Source organism: Toxorhynchites rutilus, chromosome 3 (assembly GCF_029784135.1).
Source record: "Toxorhynchites rutilus septentrionalis strain SRP chromosome 3, ASM2978413v1, whole genome shotgun sequence".
NCBI lineage: Eukaryota > Metazoa > Arthropoda > Insecta > Diptera > Culicidae > Toxorhynchites > Toxorhynchites rutilus.
Window position 1 is genome coordinate 90,902,294 of NC_073746.1, and position 16,440 is coordinate 90,918,733.

At 37.9% G+C, this 16,440-nt stretch overlaps 1 protein-coding gene across 2 annotated transcripts in view; it reads right to left on the bottom strand.

Moving 5' to 3' along the window:
- Window positions 1-16,440, bottom strand: part of LOC129779275 (peptidyl-prolyl cis-trans isomerase FKBP2) — a 78,283-nt gene that overhangs the window by 45,558 nt on the left and 16,285 nt on the right. For both annotated transcript variants that reach the window (XM_055786669.1, XM_055786670.1), the window contains exon 2: window positions 11,641-11,816. In XM_055786669.1, the coding sequence (XP_055642644.1) occupies window positions 11,641-11,816 (176 nt within the window). The remainder of the gene's footprint in view (window positions 1-11,640; window positions 11,817-16,440) is intronic.

Genomic DNA, 16,440 nt, shown 5'->3' on the forward strand with positions numbered 1-16,440 from the left:
TTTCCCTGACTACATCAATTCCTCTGTACATTTTGATCTGTTCATGAAGGAGAAAATCCATGATATTCCAGATTACCTTCTATCGGGGATTGTTCCTACGATCTTCAATGCAAAGTATGGGCGTATCAATTGTGATAATATGTATTTTACTGATGGGTCCTCTATGAATGAGTCCATAGGATTTGGAGTGTTCAACGTATTTTTTAGCACCTCACATAGTCTTCAGTACCCTTGCTCAGTATATATTGCTGAATTGGCAGCAATACACTGGGCGCTGGACAGCGTCGCCTCACGACCTGTTGAACACTACTACATTGTAACGCATAGTCTTAGCTCTGTCGAAGCTATCCGTTCAGTGAGGCCGGAAAAGCACTCGCCGTACTTCCTTGAGAGAATACGATAAATTTTGAGTGCTTTAACCAGACGCTGTTATGTCATTACCTTTGTCTGGGTCCCTTCACATTGCTCAATTACGGGTAATGAGAGGGCTGACTCATTAGCAAAGGTAGGTGCAATTGAAGGCGAAATTTATCAGCGTCAAATCGCCTTCAATGAATTTTATTCTTTAGTTCGTAAAAATACTATCGTTAACTGGCAACGCAAATGGAACGAAGATGAATTGGGCCGGTGGCTCCACTCAATTATCCCTAAGGTTAGCTTTAAACCATGGTTCAAAAGTCTGGACTTGAGTCGGGACTTTATTCGCACCTTCCCCCGACTCATGTCCAATCACTGTTCGTTAAACGCGCTACTTTTTCGTTTTGACCTTGCCGACAGCAATATCTGTGCCTGTGGCCAAGGTTACCACGACATCGAACACGTTGTTTGGTCGTGCGAGGAGTATCTTGTTGCCAGATCGAATTTAGAAAACTCTCTTCGGGCTAGAGGAAGGCAGCCCAATGTGCCGGTGAGAGATGTGTTGGCTGGTTTAGACCTTGATTACATGTCCCAAATATATGTTTTCCTAAAAGTTATCGATCTTCGTGTCTGATTTTCCTTATATCCTTATATTCTCCTTTTCCTTTTCCTTCGCGAGAAATCAAATCCCTTCTTATTAACAATAGAATAAGGTGAAATGTAAATACATATTAGATATAAGATAGGCTTAAGAATTGAGTGTAATGAATGTGAATGTGAATGTGAGAGTGAACATTGTCAACATATCCTTTTATCCCTTCCTTTTCCTGAAGAAAATATATCACCCTTCTAAACTCGAGTAGACCGCGAGTAATCGGTTTTCTACACCATTAACATTAGAATTTAGGAAAAATGTTTATATATTCTTGTAACAATACAGTCAGGAGTTTGGCTCCTTTAAACTTATGTAACTGAGCCTGTAAAAAATAAACGATTTAATAAAAACAAAAGTCTATCTACGCGCTATATATACAGTGAACGGTCAATGCTGATTGGCAAAGTAATTTAAGTAGATTGTCAAATTAATTATAAGTGTTAAATGTACTGCAAATGTAGACCATTTTGGAAATCTTAACTAAACACTCGGCCTTGAGAAAGGTCATTTGAAAAGCCTTGTTGTCGTCGGGTCGCTAGCTAGATGACTGATGAAGTAATTTTAAATCGCGAATGGTTAGTTTATACTCAATGCATAGAATACAGCAGAATCTTAAATCGAAATATTTTCTCTATCCACATTAGCGATAGATTTATGCTTGTCTGATTACTAGTGATATTAGACCGCAATGCATAACGTATCGAAATTTTTTATAAATTTTCCGATTCGATTGGAATGCAAACCATTGATCCGCTAAAATAATAAATCAATATACACCCATACCTCGCTATACGGCCGCTCTTTATACGGCATTATGCTATAACGGCCCTCTTCAATTCAGGCAAATTTTGAGGATTGGTTCAAAAATCAATCTACAAGAAGAAGCGAGAAGTGAAAAAATATTTGCGAGACTATAACTTAACCCATTAACGACCAAGCTGGAAAAATTATTTTTTTGACGAATGCCATTGTTGTATTCTCGATATTCGCTAAAGGAACTCCAATGTTCAAGAATAATTTTTTTCCCATCTTCCATTTTCCGGGAAATGACTGTTCGAAAAATCCAACATTGGCCAAAACCCGCACTCTTTTATTTGCAAGTACAAACATACTGCGAACTAAAAGTCACTTCAATTAGCAAATATATGGTATTCATAAATGCATCAATTTTGGATTCCTGAAAGAACAAGAACAGGAGAATGGAGGGCTCTAAGTATAAATCCAAATTAATCCACCTAAGGTGAGATGTGGCATTTCTTATTTCATGTAATTTTAACTTATTACTGACAGGCTTTTCCGTTCAAACGAAAGCATATGCTGTTATTTTTATTCTTAACTGTGGAAAAATGTCAATGCTTAAAAACTAGTCTCTCCAATTATCCATTTCCCGAAAAAATCGAACATTTTCCAAAACCTGCAAAGTACCAGAGTACTGCTAAAAAACAATGGCATAGAGGGTTGGGTGATAATAATCCGGTCCGGCGGAAGAATATTCACACAAACAATCTCATTAGAATCCTCGTTTAACGTACTGATCATTTCCTCCAGCTCCCCCACAAAAGACATTCTACGGGCCGCCATCACCTAAGGTTGTTACGGACAGAAAATCATACAGATTTTCAATAATATTTGCTAAATTGATCGATATTTGCAAACATTCACAACTGAAATTGCAAGAATAAATGAAAAACCGTCCGTCTTCTAAAGCAAACAAATCAAAATGCGCAGCGGAGATTAGATGTGTTGATGTTAAATCAGCAGAAAAAAAAGTTCGTTATGGCCAACGTTCGATTTTTCGAACACTCAATTTGCCCGGCTGTTATTTTCCTGTATGCGGCTCAATCGAATGATTTTCGCTCTATATCACAATGTATGTTCTTTTATCAAAGCAATACTGTAGAAAATTTCACATATTTTTGTATTTTATTGGGGTTTTTAATTGAAATTGAAAACACCTTCCAAACAAACTTGCTTTAAATCGAATTTATTATCCAATAAAGTTACTCAAAATTGAATGAAATCGATATAAGTGGTAGCTAATAAATTAATCTTTTGGTGCAAAAACATTACCATATGGTTCCTGTCCAAAGACATGAAAAATTATCAAAGTTGCTGTTCGATTTTTCGAACAGTTGGCCTAAAATGGGTTAAGCAACAAAAAAATTAGGTATGTATACATACACATATTTCATGTAACATGAAGTTGTTTCATTTTTATTTATAGATTAATGTTGGTTTTTATGTATGTATGTATTGAATGTTTTATGTTTATGTTATGGATGTATTTTTGTTTTAAATGAAATAAATTTAAATGAATTTAATTTTTGATTCAAATGAAATTTTATTTTTATTTTTTTTTACAAACATCAACAGGTTTAACATGTTTGCCCTAATGACCGAGAATTAATTATAAAATAAAAACTAATAATAAAACTATATAACTAAATATTAAACCTATAACCTTATAATTACTTAAGAACAAAAGAATATAGCGCTTTGAGGGATGAACGGGAAAGGCGATAATCAAAACACGAACTACAAAGATTGAACACACGACACATACTGGTTACGGGTTAATTGCAAAAATATTCAGCTGCTCTTGCAGAAACTCTGCATCTCCAGTGGAATTCACGCGAAAAAACAACTTGAAGTAATCGGCGTAGGAGAGCTTCAGGCACTTCAGACGAAAATTAATTTCATTAAGGTATAGCAGAAAAATATATGGGCCGAGGTGACTCCCTTGCGGAACACCAGACGTTACACGAAAAGGAGAAGATATAGTGTCTCCAATTTTCACCGACATAACACGATCAGTGAGATAAGACCGTAGCCAGAATAAGAAGGGACCATTAAAACCAAGACGTTGAAGTTTAGCTACAGCGATGTTGTGGTTGATTTTGTCGGATGCTGCGGAGAAATCGGTATATACCGCATCGATTTGCTGTCGCAGCTCAAGTGAATGAGCGATGTATGTGTTTACAGTAGAAGAATCGTGTAAGTCGACCGTTTAGACACGAAACCATGTTGTTCCTGTAGTTATTCGATGTAATTGTTGCAAGCATGGGTGATAAAATCCAAGACGATGATTTCAAATAGCTTGGAGATGGCACGAAGGCACGCGATTCCTCTATAATTCGTTACATCCTTCCTAGAGCCTTTTTTGAAGACAGGGAAAACAAAAGAATTATTCCAAGCAGTCGGAAAAGTCCCACTCAGGATGGAGCGGCGGAACAAAATATTCAGCGGTAGCGAGAGGCTACTGGAACAAATCTTCAGAACGATAGATGGAATGCTGTCAGGTCCAGCATTCGTAGATTCCTTCAATTTAGAGCAGGCATCTTGTACAACATTACGCTTAATCGCTAGGCAGGCTCCGACCGATGACAGGCTGGGTACATTGTTAACGGTTGCGGAGACTTGATCCTATCAAGACTTTCACTGACAAAAACACCACTGAATTGCTTACGAAACAACTCGCAAATGATTTCTCCGGTGGAAGCTTCATTATCGTGAAAAAATGAAAAGATAAAATGCATTTTGAAAGATAAACCATGTTACATATTTGACAAATTTGGAACCGATCTGATTGAATTTGTATGAATTTGTATTACAATAATTGTCTTTTTGTAACATTTTGTAACAAGAATTGTAACATTTTGTAACAAGAATTAATTTTGTAACAATACATTTTGGCTTTTTGCTTTGCGGCCAAATTTCATGGAACCGATCTAGGCCGTAAACCGAGTTATGGGTGTATAAAAAATAATATTTAAAGCTAAAATAATTATTATCGTCAAAACTTTTTCATAAAAATCGTAACCTGTTTTCTGACCTTTATTAAAAGACGTTGTCTTATGTCAAAAATTATGTCAAAATAGGTAATGATTTCAACGTCAACAGGATTTGCAACAAGACAACTAACCAATTTGTAGATATGTAATTTGTCAAACTTCATTATTCTTATATCATGTTTCCTAGATGATTTCTTAAGTTTTCGTGTTTACTACACACACAAAATGGTAACAGGCCAGATGAGCCAACCAGAGAGCCCGGTGGTAAGCTGGTGTAGAGCAATCAATTCAATACACGTCGAGAACTTTGGTACTCTTTTGGCTTTTTTTTCGCAGGAGGATCTCTTGTCAAATCATGTATTACATCGTCTTCCTCTGAAGCATCAACAGCTTGGAAGTGTTGCTGATCAACCGATACGAGAAACAAAACGTGCCAGTAATACACGAACATTCGTGAGATAAAAAAAATCCACTCAGAAGTTTTCTTGCAACAAAAAAAAAATCCGAATGCACCGATTTCTGAACGTACCACTCGACGACGCGTAACGGAACGTGATCTGAGAAGCTATTTTGCTAGAAAACGACCGATGATCAGCAAATAAAATATATCGATAAGAAAACGACTTCTCTTTGCAAGGAATTATATTAACAAGCCGTCGAAATTCTGGAAACTTGAATGAAAACGAGCTTGACGAAAGAGCAATGAGACTCCAGGACAGACAACCAACTAACCATGACACACGGCGGTGGCTCTGTTTCTCATGGTTTAACGGGTGCAATTTGACCCACACCAATGAGATTATGATGGTAGAGGGGATCGATATTCTATGCGAAAACCTGGAAGAGTCGATGCTCCTTCCAAAAGAATAACGATCCAAAAAAATACGGCGAAAAAAAAACACAAGCGTTCTTCCGATTGGCCTTAAAACCCATGGAACAGTCAGAGAAAGGTTTTTTTCATGTTCATTTGTTAACCGATTGAAACCGAAGAAGTTTCACGTGTTTATAAAGGAATGGTTAGATATTCGTTTCCAATGCGTTTCAAGAGACAAAACCATGCAAAACATTAGCCTTTTTCAAGGCCACCAGAAAATTCTAACCAAGAGTAAATTCTAATTTTTTTTTGTCATTCTTAAGTAATGTCCGAAATAAAAAACAAGCGAATTGAATGAAATAATTTCATCACTCCCTAAATTTTTTCTTGCACCTGAAAAGTCACAGATTTTTTCTCGGAAATTTTTGGACACGTAATTTTTATTTCGTACTTAGGATGCAAAATTTTAGGTGCTTTCAGAAATGTTAGTTGGAGGTGTCGAGGCAAAAGAGGCCATATCTGTTAATGTAATTCATAGAAAACCAGCAAATGAAATATAAATTAACTTAATTAACTTTTAAATAAGAACTTTGAAATATTTGTTGTAAACGTTTTGTGGAGTGTCGACACAAATGAGATGAAATGTAGACTTATTATTTGAAAAATATATGCAAAAAGCATTCGAATTTTTTGTGAAAAATTATCAACTTTCCAAAAATCTTTGAAAAAAACTAGGCTCTTTTTGGTCACGACACCTCAAAGAACTCAAAAGCAATTTTTGCTTTCAAAGTATTCCCCTGAATGTAGATGTTTGGGGTGAAGTTTTCAATTTTTCATAGAAAATTGATTGTAAACAGATAAAAAATTTGTCAAATGGTTCAACAGTTTTTTTTTCTCGTCGTCGAAATCAGCATCAAATATGAAAAAATACATCTCTAAAAAGAGAAAAGGGTATGGGTGAAGATTTGATTTTTTAAGACTATTCAATATGATATCTTCCAATATTTCATGAAATATTTCTGTTCAAAGTTAAGATGTCCCTAACTGCTTCCAAAAATAAGTGATTACATGAAGACTTATTTGTTTCGATCTTCAAATAGGGAAAGTGGGGGTAAAACGGACATGTTAAGAAGAACTTCAATTATATCTTTGGAAACTCATGTTTCCCAAAACTTTGATGCAGTTTCTTGCAATTCAATATACTGTGTATAAAGAGTGTTTTTCAATGTTTTTACTGAAATTAAAACATACCGAAAAATACAACATTTTTTTCGATGCGGGTAAAATGGACATATAGTGGGGACAATATGGACAGGTTTGTAATATATGAAGCGTAAAGGTTTATCGATCGTGAGAGGAATAATTTTATTCAAACAAGGTCTGAACTCATCACGAATGTCCATTGAATGATGAGAAAATCGAACTAATCCACCTAGAAGTGATATTGTGCTTTTCAGCAGTATGAACGGACAGACCCTCAACTATTTTGCTTTTGGTTCCAGTCAGTTTCTAGAAGTCCACGTTTGGCGATTTGATTTCCATTTTTAGACGCAGGGCATTCCTTAGGAACAGATTAAACAGACTTTTCACAGTCTATCTCACTTCCACTGGCAACTGTCCGTTTTACCGCACCGGTAAAATATTTTTCAATAATTTAAATTTTCCACTCAAAAATGAATTCACTTTTCCGTACGTACCTAATACCGCTTCTCTGTATACTCACAAACCGGAATGTAACTATCAGTGAATTGAATTTTGATATTAAACCACTCAAAATGCTCAATATTGAAGCAACTAAAATTACATCCACACGCGGAATCATTCATGATTTTCGATTTTTGTTTCCCTTTTCCACTTTTGATCAGTATTCATTGTCATAGGGTGGCTTAAATATTATAGAATAACATGTAGAAGATATTCTCATTAACAGAAATTTGAAATTCAAAATGTAACTAAACAAATCAACCTGTCCATATTACCCGTACTGTCCGTATTACCCGCGGTTCCCCTACAATTATCACAACGTCAACCACTGCATGATTCCTGCATATCAGGAAAAGTTACTTTTTAACTCAAGTGTATTTCATCTCACTTACTAACATTATAATTGATCAAATTGAAAAAAATACGCAAAACTAAAAGCAATGCATCATTGGAAAGACTTCAATAGAAGTCGCTGCCAACAATACAATGGAGTGACGCAAACAGGATTTTGAGTAGGAGGATGTATCCACTACTCGCCCACTCGCCACTTTCACTTTCAAAATTTCATTTTCAGCGTTTGTAACCTGCTTCCTCATATATCCATGTTCGAGGAATCAACAATCTGTACCAAATTGGTCGGCCAAGAAGTGGTGGATTCGATAATGCGAAATGTGTGATTCTGTGAAGGCGAAAGAGAAAATCGCGGGACTTTTGTTTTGTTTCCTGAATAATATATTTAATAACAACTTTCATCCGAAATTTACCATAGTTAGTCTACAGTGTTAACTTTTAGAAGAAAAAAAACGATAATGTATGTTCATACATTATGATCGAATGCATCGAATCGAAACATTGAATACTTAAATGCATGTGACCGATAAATCATCAGCTGTTTTCCAGTCTATTGTTCTAACGAACAAAAGTCAACAGTAGCAAAAGCCTCCGACAACGACTATCTTGTAGGCTCAATCAGCTGCAAACGGAAACAATGCGTGTGGGGTTAACCACTTTTCGCTCGGTGAAGAGCACGAAAACGCCGTTCAATGTTTCATGGTTTTCCCTGTATCACCGAGCCAAGCCCAATACCATCGTTGTCGAATTGCAGGGCATTCCAACATGTGTGATTACTATTAGTGTGTTTTATGTGTATTCAATCCAAGGCTTGCTTCCGAGGGCAATACACCGAGCCCGAACGGAGCAACAAAAAAGGGAGGTCCATATACCGGCCAGACGTCCGTGAGTGTGTGACTTCACAACTTTGACACCGGTCCTGTACGCAATGCGGCTTTCATTCAACTATCTGCCAGTGGGTTTCAATGGGTTTATTGAAAGTTTGTAATTTATTATATTCCAGTTAATATATTGCCCGCACTGTGATATCCACACTTTAATGAAGGGATGCAGCAGTACACAAAAAAGTCGAAACAAGTGCAATTAAGAATGCGTATTTGCATTCTTCAACACGTGAAAAAAGTATAGCTTTCCAGCATCGGACAAATATATATAATTGAATCTTATATCTACATAAAATATCCATCTGCTGTTTTTGAGACCAAATACACAAAAATTATCAAGTTCCATTCGCTTGCTTTCTCGTTTCTGAAATCGTTGCGAATATACAAATAATTCTATCCATACTTGTATAGGTACACATTAGGGTGGCAGCGAAAATGGTCATGTCAAATTTCAAAAACCGACCATGTACGTCTTGTTTATTGGCCCAAAAAAATGACCTGTGTAAAGTTTCAGCTCAATCGGATATGATTTAGGGGTGCCTAAAAGCGCTCAAAGTTTTGATTTTTTGATCCTCGAATATCTTCCAAGCGGTGGGGGGGAGTAAAGGAAATTTGGAAAATCGATTTTTTTTTCGATGCCAAATGTCTTAAAAATGCATAAAACGTTGAGATCTGTTATATTATGTTATCTCGATGTTATCTCGAAAAAAAATGTTTGACCGAAAATCGACTTTTTGGGCATGAGTGGCCAAAAAATCTAAACTTTGAGTGCTTTGAGGCACCCCTAAATCATGTCCAAAAGAGCTGATACTTTGCATAGCTCATTTTTTTGGGCCAATAAACAAAATGTACATGGTCAGTTCTTTGAATTCGATAATTTTTTTTGACGTAGGACTACGTCTTTCATTTCTATACCGGGGTGTAAAATCAAAGTTTCGAAAACGAAAGCGTTACGCCGGAGACCGAGATTTTGAGCGTTAATAGCTCCTGAACAACTGAACGAAATGGTTTGATAAACACTTCATTCGAAAGATAAAATGTCTACACGTTCTATACTTGTTACTTTTTGATCCAAAAACTTGTTTCAAAAGTCTTAAAATTGCTTTCAAAACAGGCTATTGAAATCACCAATCGGTATATAAGCGAGCGCCGCTGCATCCTAAAACCACTCAGTTCTAATTGAACAGCGATTGGAGCATGTTGTCGCTGTTGTGGTGAAGCTCTTCGTTTATAATGAAAGCGCGGATGAACGGTGTCACCAAGAGCCTATTTGTGCAGCTTAGGCCAGAAGGGAATCCATCAGGAGGAGTGTGATGCCACAAACGGTTCCCCGGGAAGATCTCGAAGCAGCCGCTACACACACACACACATACATGCGCGGAATTCTTTCCGTTTGGATGCCATTCAGCATCGAGAAAGATCCGGAAAATTATCTGCCAGTTCCTCTGGGAATTTAAAAATACATTCATGTGAAAGAGTTTATTTGAATGTTTTCTATCCATGTAACACTGTGACCAAATACATTTGGTTTTGTGGGTTAGTCGCCGGGTAGTCGCCGAAAGTTCCGAGCTCAGAGAGTTCATTCCCCTCTAGTTTGCCTTCCAAATTGCCATCGTAAACCACACCTTCTCTCGATTCAATCATACACAAAAAGCATACTTAAGCGATATTCTGGTGGTGAGACACATTCATTTTTCGTGAGGACATCGACAAGACAACATCGTTGCCTAACGTGCTGGAGGAGACACATACACGCGCAGAATTCTTTCCGTTTGGATGCCATTCAGCATCGAGAAAGTTCCCGAAAGATCTAATCATTGCTGGAAAATAATCTGCCAGTTCCTCTGGGAATTTAAAAATACATTCATGTGAAAGAGTTTATTTGAATGTTTTCTATCCATGTAACACTGTGACCAAATATTTTTCAATCAAGTACTAGTAACAGGTGGTTATCGAGTTAGTATTAACCACTGGTGGGCTTCCAGTATCGAGGAAAATGTGGAAATATCTAATCGTTGCTGGAAAATAATCTGCCAGTTCCCCTTGGAATTGAAAATTACATTCAAGCGAAAGAGTGTATTGTAATGTTTTCTATCCCTAAAATATCCATATAATACATTTGGGTTTGTGATTTGTCAATCAAGTACAGTTAGTAGGTTAGCTTCTGAAGATTATTCTTCAGAACAAGGTTTTTCGTATCCTATATTGGATGCATAAAACCTTGTGCCTCCAACGTAACGCTCTCGTTTTCGAAGTCCCCCAAATATTCATTTATTCATTCATTCAGAATTCAGAATGGATTTAGATTCAACTTCAAACAAATGATCTCTAAATCAACGATAGTCCTACGTCACCCTTGCGGTTATACCATACATATAACCCACTTCCTGTTTTTTCCATACCTTCATTGCCTCTCAGACTAAGTCCCAAAAAGTCGGTTTTCGGTCCAAAATTTTTTTTCGAGATGACACCAGATCTCGACGTTTCATGAATTTTAAAGTCATTTGGCATCGAAAAAATCGATTTTCCAAATTTCCTTTACTCCCCCCTTGGAAGATTTTCGAAGATCAAAAATTCAAAACTTGGAGCGCTTTGAGGCACCCCTACATCATATCCGATCGAGCTGAAACTTTGCACAGGTCATGTTTTTTGCCAATAAACAAATTGTACATGGTCAGTTTTTGAAATTCAATGATGATTTTTTTTTCCATGCATCCATTGCCACCCTAATGTACATCCCCAACCAACCATTCATCACACAATGCAGCTGTGACTCTAGCAGAGGATTATCTTTTCGACACTTTTCGTCCTAACATTGAGGAAGCAATTAGCTCACATTCGGTGGATGTCACCCCAGTTTCGCAAAGAGATATCGGAAAACTGATAAGCAAATACATGCGATGCACTCCCATCATGTGTTGCAACCCGCCTACAACCGGGACGAACAGTGCACGTGAACACTGAACAATCCGCGGGACATTGTTTGGACCGCAGGAAGGACATATTCTATCGGTAAATCACCGCGCTGCGTCTGACCCATTTACTGCATGTAAGGTAAAAATTATCGGTAGGCTTTGAACTTACCTTGAATCGAATTTGGTGCCATCGGTGAGTTTTCCGGTGTAGTGCATCGTCAGCATGTCACCGTTTTTGCTTTTGTTGGTGCATCCTTCGGGTACACTGATCACGTCGACCTTCGGCTTCGACTCGCAAATTACCGCCGCTATTAGGCAGGAAAGGACCAACAGTTTGGAAATCATCTGGAAATAAGAAAATGAAATGAGAAAAAAACAAAGAAATGAGAAATTTCATTTGTGTATACTTTTCTTTCAATTTGATATCAATCAATATCATCAATACCATGCCCTTGGACTTTCTAACTGATGTGGCATAAAATATGCTACATTATTCTGTACAAAACAGAAAACAACATTTTATTTCACGATCAGTGCCAACATAAGTTGTCCTATAGCCCATAAAAGTGGTTGCACGTTGATCGACAAAATGCGGAGCTGAAAGGAGAGTGAAAATTTTCCCACAACCAAACCGCACCTGTAGCCGCTCTTCCGCATTGCGCTGCGATTGGCCTCGCCTGGGTTGAACACTTTAGACTTCGACGGCCTTCGGTATCGCTGGGTAACTTTAATTTTTTTTCGGACCACGAGGTGCGTCAAAAAGTGATTCATGTTTTCCCAGAGCCTCGCGGGTTGTAGAGTTAGTTGTGTTGCACGGGAAAATAAATGGTTTTAATTTGAATATGCGGAACTTAAACCATCGACAAGACAATGAGACGATAGTGTATTTGCAAATTTTACCAACCAGTATCTGACAGATAAATAATTCGTTTCTATGAACAATTCGCGGTAAATCTAAATTAGCATAATTAATTGTTTAGCAGTCCGTAAAAAAAACTTCGTAACCTTCGTCCAGAATTACATACATTCTCAAGCATGGAAACCTTTGCATAGAATCACTAGTGCTATGCAATATCATAAATCACGATTATCGACCGAAAGCATGTGCAAAAATTCTTCAAATAAATTCAAATAAACGTTTTTATTTAATTCGATTATATACAGTTTAATATATTTTAAATTGTTCAAATGCCATATGCGTGATAGTGTTTGCACAAAAATTTCAAAAATATCAGTTTCGTTTTTTGACGTAGGACTACGTCTAACCGGAAGATATAGGGGGTGAAATGGAAATCTAGGCACTGAACAAATAGGAAAAAATGCAAGATTTGGAACGCTTATAACTCGAGCATTTCTCAATAGATCGCAAAGGTTTTTGCATCAATTGATAGGAAATATATCTACGCATCTATCATAACGAATAACATTTCGTTTTTCTTGAGATAAATAATTGAATAATTGTGAAATATCAAGCATTGTCAAAATGCACTATGTGCCCATTTTTGATTGGTCCATTTTGTTCTCCTCAAATCGTACCGACCAAAACGGGCAACCAGAGCAGCAGCGAAATAGAATGAAGCGCGATTGGAAAGGAAAAAGAAAAAAATGAACGAAACATTGGTCGCAGTCTCACACATGCGTAATTCTCGAGCCAGCCAGTCAGCTTAAAAATCCCCGCTCCGCTGCCGTAACGATCATTCTTTGTGTGGACACCGACTGGACAACATCGTTGCTGGACGAGCTGGACGGTGAGGGATCGAGTGCCTTTCTCAAGGCAAGAGGGCGGAGGTGGTAGCGCTGAAGTAGAGTAGAGTAGAGTTTTTAAAGGGCCTTTCTCAAGGCTAGAGACGAATGAACTGCAAAAGTTTAAAGTCTCTATAATACAATACCTTCCTTCCTTCCTTCCGTAACGATCATTCTCATTCAAACCGTACACCACATCGGTTCGCATCACAACACATCAACAAACCAACCCAAGCAGCCATATCTGGACATGGTAAAGGAGGAAAAGTGAAGGGAAAGACAAAATCCCGCTCGAACCGTGTTGATCTGAAGTTCCCCGCAAGGGTAGCTAGGCCAAGCGCGTTAGTACCAGTGCACCAGTCCACCTAGCCGGCGTTATATAGTTTCGGCCGCCGAAATGATCGAGTTAGCTGCTCGCTGCTCGCGACGATAAGAAAACCCGCATTCGGAACAGAACACATTCGGTTCGGTGGACATCAAGACAACAGGCAGTTGCAGCGAGTGGCGAGTGGCAAACGCAATCGCAAAACGGCATCAGGTAGCAGAAGAAAAAAGTTCGTTCTTTATACAAACTGCTTTGGTGGCAAATCCAGAACAAGGCGGCATCGAGGGCGTTCGAAATGGTTGTTTTCAAAACCACGAGTACTAAGTTTTCTAAATTGGAACCATTCCATAAAACACGGCGCTTGTCAGGGCCATTAAACCTTTCAAAAAAGAGTTTACGAAATACAGTTCAATGCTTTCTAAAATAATATCCAAAATAATAATAAAACACAAATTGATTTTTTCATAATTTGTTTGCCAGGATCTGATGAGTATGTGAATTTGGCAGTTGTTCTGAGCTTATTGATAGTTGGGGACTTTCCTGATTATTCCAATTTCACGAATTCTTAAATTGTTTCCAGATTGAAAGTACAGTAATTTACTATTAGTTCGACATTTAGCTAATTGGACGGACATGTAATGCGACTTATTTAGTTGGACATTTTTGTAAACATAGAGATCCAAATTATGACCCCACATTGAAAGTCGACACTGTACCACTGTCATCGCAAATGTTCAATTACAGGTTAAAATCGCCTTCAATGCGACACTGAGTGGCGCTTCGGCACGTCGCATTGAATGTAATTTACTGTATGACATGTCACAAAGCTGGATGGGAAGAAATTTTCCAACTGTGAAAGCTGTGGCGAGTGGCAACAAATCGCTAAACAGGAAGGTTTAGCCGAACAAGATGGGGAGATCGAGTGATAACAAAACAATAAACTCTTTAGATTGAAGATAATTTTGTGATCCTGAAAAGGACCCTTTTTAGCCTGCATGTGAATCCAACGAGCGAACAAATCGTAATGAATGTATTTTTTTTCTTTCTTTCTTTGTTTTTAAGAGGCTTTAAACTTTGCCATCGCTCCCTTTTAACGCTCATTCGTTCGTCTCATTGGACTCACCCCTCTGGCTGAGTCTGCCGATTTGTCTCTATCCTGTGAGTGTGTACCGCTAGAGTATAAAACACGCGGACATCAAAAAAATATCTTATTTTCTTTCAAACCGTAAACCCATGTGGTGCCGTGCCGGAGCACCAGTATACCTAACAGCGATTATAGAGTTTCGGCCGTCGGAGTGCTCGAGTTGGCTTGCAAAGCTGCTCACGACAATCAGAAAACCCGCATCAAGAACAGAGCAGCTTCGGTTCGGCGCTCATCAAGGCAACTTTTTAGTGAGGGGCAAAGTGTTTCTCAGTCACGTCGCATTAAATTTAATTTACTGAACAACATGTCACAAGCTGGATGGGAAAAAAAATCCAACTGTGAAAGCTATGGCGAGTGGCAAACGCAATAGCTAAACAGGAAGGTTTAACCGAACAAGATAGGAATATCGAGTGATAACAAAAACACAACACCAAAGGTTCTTTTCAGAACCATCAACATGTTCATAAAGAGTAAACAGTAAACTAATCCATTTTTCAGGTAGATAGGTAGGTATTCACGTAGGAGAAGAAAATAAAACAAATTATTTAAAATATATATTTAACAAAAGCTGTCCCCGTTGTATAGTCCTACGTCACTCCGGTTATGTCCCCGACATTACCCACCCGTCTTTTTTGACGTGGGACTACGTCTAACCGGAATATACGGGGGGTAAAATGAAAACCTAAACACAGAACATGCAGGAAAAAAATGAAAGATTCCGAATGCTTAGAACTCGAACATTTCTTACTGGATCGGAAAGATGTTTGCATCGATTGATATGGAACATTTCTACGCGTCTATTGCAATTAATAAAATGTTATTTTTCATTAGATAAACAATTGAATAACTGTAAAATGTTAAGCGTTATCTAAACTCCCTAACTGCCTCGTTTCGATTGACCCGATTTACGGTTTCCCTAACACAGCCATCAAAACTAAGCAGCCTAGGGGAAATCGACATTGCAAATACATGAAAGTAGGGGGGCTTTTGTTTTCACCGAAATGTGTTCCCTAACACAGACTTCAAACCCAAGCAGCGTTGGAGAAATCGGCATCGCAAACACATGAAAGTAGGAGGAGTTCTTGTTCCCACCGAAATGTGTTCCCTAACAGAGATTTCAAAACCAAGGTGCCTGAAGGAAATCGGCATTGCAAATTAATGCAAATCGGGGGCATTTTTGTTCCGGCTGAAATGCGTTCCCCTAACACAGACTTCAGAATTTATGTGTCTGGAGAAATTGGAAAATTCATGCAGGTGCAGGGGAGTATTTTTGTTCCGACTGAAATGTGTTTCCCTAACCCAGACTTCAGAATCAAGGTGTCTGGGGAAATCGGCATTGCAAATACATGCAAGTCGGGATCATTTTTGTTTCGACTGAAATGTGTTTGCCTAACACATACTTCAAATCCAAGGTTTCTGGGGAAATCAGCTTTGCAAATAAATGCAAACTGCGAGTACTTTTGTACTCGCTTGCCTATGTGCAGACTAGAATATGTTTCCCTAACACGGACTTCTAAACTTAGGAACCTGGAAAAATCGTGCAGACACTAGAGGCGAATGAACTTTCAGGTTTGAAGCAAATTCGTGGTTCGAGAAGTACGTACAGTTGAGAGATGCAAATTCAGAGGGAAATTTAAAATAAAATAATCGTTTGATTATTCTTCCGTTAGCATATTTTGTCCTAGGTATCATACCAAGGGTAAAATAACTGTCAATTAAGTCACTTGTACGAAAAACGTAATCTATCACAATGCATG